Below are 11,233 nucleotides of genomic sequence, written 5' to 3' on the forward strand. Positions count from 1 at the left end.
TAGAGCCAGATGGGAAAACCACAAGGATAAAGAAAGTAGTCTTTACAGTCACATAATTGAGACCCAAACTTTTCTGAAGCTAAATTTTCTCCATCTGCACGATGCAAATAATAATATCTTCCTCACAAGACTGATATGAAGAATAAATGAGAAAATAAATGGGTAGTTCTCGCATAGCAGCTGACACAGAGTGAGTGTTCAACAAATAGAAGCTGTGATTACTTCTGTCCATATTTGTTGTTTTGTTTTACGTTGTTTATAATTATCTTTGTTTTACCCTAGTTAAAGCGTTGGAATTTAACCCCAGGACTCTTTTCTCTAAAGGTCATTTTCAGTAACCTATTTTCCCTGAGCTGGACTTTCTATAAAACTAGTCAGGGACTAAATACCCATGGGAAAAAAAAAAGAGAATGGAGAAAATTTCTGCTAAACAAAACCCTCTGAAGTCCATATCAATCACTGCATAGAAGCCTCTCACCATCAAGAACCAGTAGAGAACACCTTCCCAAATTGTTTTTAAAACATAATCTAGGCTACATTTTTATTGTGTCCGGAAAAGGGAGGCCTTCTCCCTCTCTATACTTTACTTTATTCATCACCAAATCTGTGGGAAAAAAAAATAGGCCTGTATTAGTGAATCCCCTCTTAAGAAGCCGAAGTGAAAATTTAAGCTCCTCTCAGCAATAGTTGCGGCTCATAACCCCTGCACTCTGGTATCCCGTCTTCAGTCCTGTCTGCTGGTGAAGACATCAACAGCACCAAATGAACCTTTGACCATTTCTTTTATTGGCTCTGTCTTGATTTTTCTTTACAACAAATGCTGAGCCTTTCTGAGTGTAAGACTTACCATATTTTGCTCAAAACTGATGGTGGTTACAGTGGTTGTTGCTCCTGCTGCTGAAATTGCATTTTTGATAACTCAAATTAGGCTCTGCGCATGGCTCATTCTAACCACAGCTAGCTGTCATTTCATATTTCTATCTGTGAGATAGAACTATCTGCTTCCTTCAGAACCAACATAAATAAAATTTATTCTTTTCCCTTATTTTTAGATATTTTTGGAATGTTACTGGGAACTGTGGAGAAATAAAACATGAAACACAGAACAAAGCCCTTGCTCTCAAAGGTCTTTCTTCTACAGCACATAGTGATAACAAGTACATGGAACCCAAGAAAAACAAATATGTCCTTGCATTCATCAAACGGATATTAATTACTTACAACATGCAAGGCATTGTGGTGAGTCCTGTGAACAATGAAAATCTATGTTATATATGTTTCCTGCTGCCTAAGCTTAAAAAGTGAATAGAATTACTCAATGGAGACCATGGTACTTACACAGAGACTTAAATTATAGCTTTAATGTCAATCAGTGATAACAGTAGGGGAAAAAAATCTCATAGGGAAGTAAACGGTAAGAAAGAACAAGGCAGAAGCAGAGAGCTCTTAATAATGCAGCTTTCTTGAAACATGGTTGAAGAATTAAAGTTATGACTGCCAATCTATAAATATAAGTTGATAGATACTATAGAAAGCATTGAGTTTGTATTTGAGAAACTTCTTAAAAAATTGGTATAATCAAATAAATGCTCCATATACATATATAGGAAGATTAATGTAGTCGTAGTAACAACAAACTGATGAAAACATAGATTTGGAATGAGCAGTTTTGAGTCTATGATAAATTATCCAACATTGAGTGCTTTAACAGTCTTGAAAAGGTAAGGTGATAATGGGAATTTAAAAGATAATGTGAACGTGATAGACACGGTGAAGGTAGATCCTCCAGTACCTAGTGACTTTTACAGGTGACAACAAAGGGTGAAAATTAGCTTTGATATTTATAGCAGGATCAAAATAAATCACCAGTGCCATATGTAGATAAGCTAGAAGACTTACACATAAGCTGGGGGTAGTCATAAGTGGGCTAGGGTAGGGAAAAGAAGAATTGAGGTCGACCTGTTGGTTACTCAGTAGGCAGGTAAGAAGAGAGGAGTAAATCTGAGAAGAGAAGTTAGTAGAAGAGAAATATTTAAGCCTTGTCTATGTGGAAGTGATTATTAAAGTCGTGAGCATTGTTGACATCACTGAGATAAGCAGGGCATAAGAGAAAAAAGGGGACTTAAATTTTTTGATCTTTTATTGTATATCAGACACTGGGTTTGATGTTTCATTTATGATATCTCATTTATCTAGTATGCAAATTCTTGAAGTATGTCTAAGAAAGGGGGTGAAAAATAAGGAAAAAAGTGTATCAAAGAGCAAAGAAGACTGGGAGGAAAAATGAAGAAAGTGAAAAATCAATACACTGTCATGTTATTTAAAGCAAATGGAAAGGGGAGAGAGACAGAGGTTGGTCTACATTGTCACATGCTGTGTGAGGGAGCACGCTGAAGAAACCTGAAAATGGGTTAATTATAATTGATCTTTGTGATTCGTTACATAGAGCATGGGGAGTCAAAACAAGATTTCAAGGCTGTAAAAACGAGTTTGTAAAATATCCAAGAAAGGATGTGACACAAGATGAGTGTCTGTTATAGCCCCTTTGCACTAAAAAAAAAAAAAAAAAAAAAGCCTAATTTCCCTGTACTTTATCCTTTGCACTCTCCTTCCCGGTAATATTTGTCTAATTGTCTTCCATTCATCTCTCTGATAAAAAGATGGACACCAGACTGCTCATTAAACAAATACAAACAAATAATTATAGAGTCCTGTTTATATACCTAATGCTAGAAATATATCAGTGAATTTTCTTCTTGATAACTTTGAGGATTTTTTTCTATATCAGGTACTGTTGCTTTGTGTGTATAATCAACCTTATTCTCAAAATGACCTTGTTTGGTTATTGTTTTTTTCTTTCAATTTTGTTTCTTATTTTGGTACACTGCTACTGACTGCAAGTTATTGTTACTTTTATTGCTATTAGCCAGTGAAGCAAACAGAGACACAGATAGATTAAATAACTTTACTATAGTCATATAAGTAGAACTTACAGGCAATTTTGTATGCACGGGTTGTGCCTCCTTTGCATAAGTGATATAGATGGAAAAGTAATATGGCTCCAGACCCATGATCTTAATTGCCATTTTACACTTATCTTTGTTTCCAACAAACCCAATAAACACTTTTCACGAATGTGCCACATAGAGGAGATACAGTGGCTTTTGTTATGCTGGAAAAGAACATCTTTAAAAGTGAATAAACATTTAAAAAATAAATAAATGTTCAAAATCAGTAATATTAGAAAATACAAATTATTTTAATTCAATATTAGCAAAATTACTGTTTAATAAAATTAATAATTCTTATGTTGTGAGCTTTTTGTCAGTGTGTATCATTGTAGTAACTGAGGTATTATTGTTGGATTGCACATGACACTTTTTTTACGTGACACTCTTTCAAAGGTTTTGTATTCAGTTTCTCCTTTTATTCATTAATTTCTTGGGTTTATTATTTAACATTTTCTTATATAGTTATATTTCATGTTACTATAGTATGTATTGCTCATTTTTCTTTCTGAATTTTTATAATCTAGGAAGTTCTAGATTGTTATATCTTTTCTTTTTTGCTTTTATTGCAAAACTACTTAGTGTAAAAACTGGCTAAATAAAAATAATGTTGTAATAAGGGTGGGGTGAACCTATTGTTTTTGTAAAAATCTTTCCAAGTTGATTTTTTTTTTCATTTTTGTTTCAATACTCAACCACAGAAACTAAATTAACAAAACCCCTCTAGGGATGAGAGGAACATAAAACACAGGCAGTGTTCATCTTCTTGGGAGACACATTTAGATTATTAAGCAGGTGAAGAAAAGTCTTAAAGACAAATATTGATTTTCCTATTTCTGTCTTAGAGTCAGGCAAAGATAGCTCTTGATTTATTTTTATGATGCCCAAATGTTTCATCAGTTCAGTCACATATTTAATCAATCATCTAGACATCTGATCAATTATCCAGATGTTTTAGTCAACTTTATGCGGAAGAATTGAATGGCTCAAACTGCCTTAAGTTGTTGCCTTAATGCACAGAAGAATTAGAGTTAGTATTAAATGGAGCTCATCTACGCAGACTTAATAAAGAAATAAACAGCAGTTCTCACATATCCCCATCAATTCTTATGATCGTGCTTATTTACTTTGGTAAATTAAACTTAATACAATTCATTAGAGAAGTCTACAGAAACTAACAACTTAGTGCAAAGTGGTATCTTCCAAATGTCTTCAGTTGTATAAATAATTTCTAAAAATCTATATTGGTGGTAGATTTTTGTATTTGTCTCAGTTTAGATGAATTTCAAAGCTAAAAACGTAATTTTGGTTTTTATAAAATAAATTGCCTTCAAAATAAAATTAGTAATATTTCTTAGATCATCAAATACTGCATAATGGTGGATAGGATAGTCGTATAAAAAAGGAAAAGCTTTGGAAACAAACATATCTGGTTTTGAATCCCAGTTCTGCTATTATAAATAGCTTAATCTTGTGTTAGTTACTTGATTTCCCTAATCTTCAACTTATCTGTGAACTTCACTGTTAATGTAAAGATTACCTACGATAAATATAAAATGTCTTGCACTAGTAGCTATTATGATTTTCCTAAATTCTCAGAGTAGATATATCTCCTTAAAATCAATGTGTCATCTCTAGATGGAATTTTAGCCTGATATTAGTTCTTGTGATCTTCCTAAACCCTACCCAAAGTGTGCAACTATTTGGGGCTGGTATTTATTCACTTAACAGATGCTCTTTTAATACCTACCATATTTCCAGTACTGTCTTGGCAATAAGAATACATGGAAGAACAAATAGACATAGCCCCTGACCAACTTGGTTTTGAAATCCATCTGGAAGTAATAATAAATTAGTGAATAATTATTTAGGCATATAATTGTGAAATATGCTCAACTGAAAAAAAAGTACAGATACTGCAAGAAAGTAGAATTGAAAGGCCTACATATGCAGAAGATTGAAATTGGACCCTTTCCTTATATGATATACAAAAATCAACTCAAGAGGAATTAAAGGCTTAAATGTAAAACCTAAAGCTATGAAAACACTGGAAGATAGCCTATGAAGTATCATTCTGGACATAGGACTAGCAAAGATTTTATAATGAAGACACTAAAAGCAATTGCAACAAAAATAAGAATTGACAAATGGGACCTAAATAAACTAAAGACCTTCTGCATGGCAAAAGAAACTGTCAACAGAGTAAAGAGACAACCTACATAATGGGAGAAGATTTTTGCAAACTGTGCATCCAGTATAGTCTAATATCCAGAATCTATAAGAAATGTAAACAAATGTACAAGAAACAAACAACCCCATTAAAATGTGGGTAAAGGACATGAGCAGACACTTTGCAAAAGAAGACATACATGTGGTAAACAAGCATATGAAAAAATGCTCCAAATCCACTAATCATTAGAGAAATGCAAACCAAAACTACAGTGAGATACCACTTCACACCAGTCAGAGTGGCTATCATTAAAAACTCCAAAAAAAAAAAAAAAAGATGGTGGTAAGGTTGTGAATAAAGAGTGTTTATATACTTCAGGGGGAAATGTAAATTAGTTCAGCCATCATGGAAGGAAGTTTGGCAATTTCTCAAAGAACTTAAAGCAAAAGTACCATTTGACCTAGCAATCCCACTGTTGGGTATGATATCCAAAGAAATATAAATTGTGCTACCATAGACACATGCACATGTATGTTTATTGAAGCTCTATTTATAACAGCAAAGACATGGAATCAACCTAAATGCCCATCAATGGTAGACTGGATGAAGAAAATGTGATACATTAACACCATGGAATACTATGAAGCCATGAAAAGAATGAGATTATGTCTTTTGCAGCAAAATAGATGGAGCTGGAAGGCATTTTCCTAAGCAAATTGCTGCAGAAACAGAAAACTAAATATCACATATTCTCACATAAGTGGAACTGCACATTGAGTACATACAGAAGGGAACAGACATCCTTAACTGGGTGATGAAATAATCTGTATATCAAGTGATATGTTTAGGTTTTGTGTGCCCATCCAAGTCTCACCTTGAATTGTAATCCCAGGTGTCGAGGGATGGACCTGGTGGGAGGTGACTGGATCATGGGAGCAGTTTCCCCATGCTATTTTCATAATAGTTAGGGAGTTCTCACAAGATCTGTTGGTTTTATAAATGCCAGGTTTCCCCTGGGATTCTCTCTATCTCTCCTGCCACCTTGTGAAGAAGGTGTCTGCTTCTCCTTCTGCCATGATTGTAAGCCTCCCTGAAGCCTCCCCAGCCATGCAGAACAGTGAGTCAATTAAACTTCTTGTGTTTATCAATTACCCAGTCTTGGGTATTTATTTACAGCAGTGTGATAATGCAGAAAACTCCTGCAACATGCAATTTACCTATATAACAAACTGCACGTATACCCTTGAACCTAAAATAAAAGTTAAAAAAAAAAAGAATTGAACAGCCTGGTTTATATTAGATTGCTGAAGAGGAATATGAGTAAGTGACATTTTATCTCATTTCTGAAGGATAAATATGGTTATCAGGTCCATCATGGGGAAAATGGCAATTCCAGGCAGAGAATTCTGATATGTAAAAGTCTGGTGTCAGGAAAGATCTTTCTGCACTGAGAAACTGAAACAAGATTGATGGGGTTGTGATATACTTTCCCCCCAGCAAATCTCATGTTGAAATTTGATCTTCAATGTTAGAGGTGTAGGCTAGAGTCTGAATATGGTTTGTTTGGCCCTGCCAAGTCTCATGTTTCAATTTGACCCCCAGTGTTGAAGGTGGCTCCTGGTAGGAGGTGTTTTGAGTCACAGGGTAAATCCTTCATGAATGGCTTAGTGCCTTTCTTGAGGTTATGAGGGAGTTCTCACTGTGTTATTTCATGGGAGAATTGATTGTTAAAAATAACTTGGTACCTTCCTCCTCTCTCATCTGCGCCTTCTTCCCCTTACCTCTCCATCATGACTGGGAACCTCCTGAAGCCCACAACAGAAGCAGATGTCAGAGACATGCTTCGTTTACAGTCTGTAAAATTGTCAACTAAATAAACCCCCTTTCCTTATAAATTACCCAACCTCAGATAGTTCCTTTCTAACAATACAAAAGGGGCAACCACAGGTTGGAAAGTCATCTCAAGAGGTGGCATGATAAAAGGAGGGTCTGGAGAGTGGAAGAGAAAGACCATTAAAGGTGTATTAGAATAACTCGAGTTTAATCTTGAAATGCTTGAAATGGGCATATGCTTTAGACTCCCCTCCCACCTCTTCTATCAAATTCATATGGAATTTACAATAGACTATTTTAAACATTTTAAATGCTCAATGCTCAAAAACAAGAAGGAGAATTCTCAGAGGACTGAACATTAAAAGAAATCCTAAAAGCAGAGGTCAAATTAAAAAGAGAACAAAGGATATAAAATGTGCAAGAGAAAGTTTTGTTGTGGAAGCTAAGTAGTAACTAGACTTCTTCATGGCCTCAGTAGCAGACACCAGGGACCACAGAGCCCAGGGAAACTGACGAGATGATTAACTGGGGTCCCACAGGGGGGAATGTATAAAGCAGATACTGATAGCCCTACAGAGCAAAATGGACAAATTCTTAAACACAGTGAGAGGCTGAGCAGCCCTCTCTAAAACCAACCAAGAAACCACCAACTAATAAGGAGGGATATGGAGGGAGTTGTGTAATGCACTTAGCAAGCCTGACTGAGTAACTGTATAAAAATGTCTACCATACTCTTAAGACTACATATCATTTTCAAACACACAGATTACAGCCACAAAAATTTACCATGTGCTAGACCACACTGGAAATGTCAGCAAATTCCATAAAGGTGATAGTATACAGGCTGCAATTACTTATTTGTCAGCAATTACAAGACATTCTACTAAAAAAAAATACAAGGAAATTAAACACATACACACACACACACACACACACACACACACACACACATGCATGAACATTCCAAATAATTACTAGGTTAGAGAAAAAATCAAAAGGAAACTTGTAAACTGCTCTTTCCTTGCCTAACGCAGCCATGGCTCGTGGTCCCAAGAAGCATCTGAAGCGGGTGGCAGCTCCAAAGCACTGGATGCTGGATAAATTGACCGGTGTGTTTGCTCCTCGTCCATCCACCGGTCCTCACAAGTTGAGAGAGTGTCTCCCCCTCATCATTTTCCTAAGGAACAGACTTAAGTATGCCCTGACAGGAGATGAAGTAAAGAAGATTTGCATGCAGCGGTTCATTAAGATCGATGGCAAGGTCCGAACTGATATAACCTACCCTGCTGGTTTCATGGATGTCATCAGCATTGGCAAGACGGGAGAGAATTTCCGTCTGATCTATGACACCAAGGGTCACTTTGCTGTACATCGTATTACACCTGAGGAGGCCAAGTACAAATTGTGCAAAGTACGAATAATCTTTGTGGGCACAAAAGGAATCCCTCATCTGGTGACTCGTGATGATCGCACCATCTGCTACCCTGATCCCCTCATCAAGGTGAATGATACCATTCAGATTGATTTGGAAACTGGCAAGATTACTGATTTCATCAAGTTTGACACTGGTAACCTGTGTATGGTGACTGGGGGTGCTAACCTGGGAAGAATTGGTGTGATTACCAACAGAGAGAGGCACCCTGGATCTTTCGATGTGGTTCATGTGAAAGATGCCAATGGCAACAGCTTTGCCACTCGACTTTCCAATATTTTTGTTATTGGCAAGGGCAACAAACCATGGATTTCTCTTCCCCGAGGAAAGGGTATCCGCCTCACCATTGCTGAAGATAGAGACAAAAGACTGGCAGCCAAACAGAGCAGTGAGGGAAATGGTCCCTGGGAGATATGATAGATCTTTATGCATAATTAAAAATCATGTGGCATGAAAAAAAAAACTTGTAAACTATTTGGAGCTGAATAACAAAATAAAATGCTATAACAAAATGAGGGTATGGGTGAAGCAAGGCTGAGAAAAAAAATGCATGAACTTAGATGTATCTATTTGAAAAGAAGATAAAAAAATAAGTGGTCTATGCTTTTAACACAGGAGCCCAGGAAAACAAAATAAAGAAAAGAAAACAAAAGGATAATATAAATAAAAGCATAAACCAATTAACCATGAAACAAAAAGTAAAAGACTGACGAATAAAAGCAAAAACCAGTATTTTGAAAGATTAAGAAGACACTTTAGCAAGTATATTCAAGATAAAAAAAAGTACAAATAACTGTTAGAAATGAAATGGGAAATAACAAGACTGACAAATTATAGGGAAATAATAAACTTCAAATTTGTAAATCTAGATTAAGAATTTCAAAAATAAATTTTCATATGTATGTACTTTTCTGGTCTATTATAATTAAAAAATATTATAAATTTAATAATAATTTAAAAATATATTCTCCAGGAGCACTAGGAAAAGGAGAAAAAGGGAATACAGCTAAGATGTTCAAGGTGAGTAAAGGCAGTGGCACAAAAAACTGTTTCCTACGAGGGCAGCTTAGTGACCTGTAGTATTTTGTGCCAAACAAGAGTTTTGGAAACAAAGACATGAGGCAGGACCCCTGCCAGAGAACGGCCAGGAGAAGGAGTAATGGTCATAGAGAAAAGGGGTACTTAATACAGAAAAAAGATAAGTAATTTAATATTATTAATATTTGTCATCTCTCAAGTCTCTAAATCCCAAACAGTCATTCCACATTTTCAGGCCTGAATCTCAGAATCTAGGTTATGCGAATTTTTAATTTAAAACTCTAATAGACCTGCAAAGGTTAATAGAAAATGATAATAGTTCTTGTTTTCCCCATGAGTTCTCATAATTTTAAATAATTCTAAAAATAGTTTATGTAATTTCTGAAACTATATACTCTTTCCAAAATAATAATTTTTCTAGCCTGAGCTACACATATATCTAATATTAATGTTTCAATAAAGTGCATAGAGTACAGGTGTGGTATCTCCCGCCTGTAATCCCAGCACTTTGGGAGGCTCAGGTGGGTGGATCACTTGAGGTCAGAAGTCCAAGATCAGCTTGGCTAACATGGTGAAACGCCATCTCTATTTAAAATACAAAAATTAGCCAGATGTGGTGGTGGATGCCTGTAATTTCAACTACGCTGGAGGGTGAGACAGGAGAATCGCTTGAATCCAAGTAGTAGAGGTTGCAGTAAGCTGAGATTTTAGCTTGGGTGACAGAGCAAGACTCCATTTCAAAAAAAAAAAGGGCATACAACCTCAAATATTGTATAAATTGTCATGTAGCATTAACAGGTGGAAAAGAGCAAGAGACATTGGATCTTTTCTCTTGTTGTATAAAGCTCTATTTTGATGATGTGAGTTTTATCTATTTGTTGTTTAAACTTCAGAAATGACAAATATGTTTTTGTTACTACTATCAGGTCTGTAAATGTAAACCTGGAATCCAAGTCCAAAGGTGATAAAAGGACAGGTTAAGGCCCCTGGATATGTGGGTGGCTTAGCTTTGGGCCTGATTTTCCCCCTTTCTGTTTTGATTTTTAGAGATTGTGTCCTTTTCACAGAGGATGATTTAAAAACACAAAATTAATAAATAAAATATAAGTAAATACAAAAACCGTGTGAAAAAATTACACAATTGGGTAGATTCATTTGTTAGGGCTGCCATAAAAATGTACACAGACGGGCACAGAGAAATTTCTTTTCTCACAGTTTGGGACCCTACAAGTTCCAGATAAAGGCGTCTGCAGAGTTGACTGTTTCTGAGGCCTTTCACCTTGGCTTGTAGATGTGCATTTTCTCCTTGTGTTTTCACATGGTCTTCACCCTGTACTCATTTGTGTCCAAATTTTCCCTTCTTGTAAGGACAGCAGTCATATTGAGTTAAGACTCATTCTGCCTTACTCATTATAAGTTAATCACCTCTGTAAAGACCCCATTTCCAAATACAGTCACATTCAGAGGTACCAGGGGTTAAGACTTCAACATGTGAGTTTGGAGGAGGCACTATTCAGCCCATAACAAGGGGCTTTTGCAGACTACAGAATCAAAAGCGAGAGAGGAATGAAAACTATGCCATAAAGGTAGCTGATAAAACCAGTGTGTGAGGCAAGGAAAGACAAATGATCCAGAGCCTTTAAAAGCCAAACTTGGCCTTTTTTTGAAGGCTCTCAAGTAGTTGAAAGTAAATTTGAATCCCCTAACATAACTTTCACAGCTGATTGCATTAACTGAGTTAATTGTGTGAAA

General features: G+C 35.9%; 1 protein-coding gene across 1 annotated transcript; it reads left to right on the forward strand.

Moving 5' to 3' along the window:
* The first annotated feature begins 8,022 nt into the window (after positions 1–8,022).
* On the forward strand, positions 8,023–8,901 carry LOC108312877 (40S ribosomal protein S4, X isoform-like). The gene has a single exon (XM_017541047.2). It carries the CDS (start codon positions 8,048–8,050, stop codon positions 8,858–8,860), a length of 813 nt encoding a protein of 270 aa, XP_017396536.1. The 5' UTR covers positions 8,023–8,047; the 3' UTR covers positions 8,861–8,901.
* Positions 8,902–11,233: the final 2,332 nt, after the last annotated feature.

The sequence above is a fragment of the Cebus imitator genome, unplaced genomic scaffold, assembly GCF_001604975.1.
Source record: "Cebus imitator isolate Cc_AM_T3 unplaced genomic scaffold, Cebus_imitator-1.0 Scaffold130, whole genome shotgun sequence".
Classification (NCBI taxonomy): Eukaryota; Metazoa; Chordata; class Mammalia; order Primates; family Cebidae; genus Cebus; species Cebus imitator.

What these genes read in the sequence shown, in the direction of transcription:
- LOC108312877 (XM_017541047.2), top strand. Translation starts at nt 8,048, where the DNA reads ATGGCTCGTGGTCCCAAGAAGCATCTGAAGCGGGTGGCAGCTCCAAAG.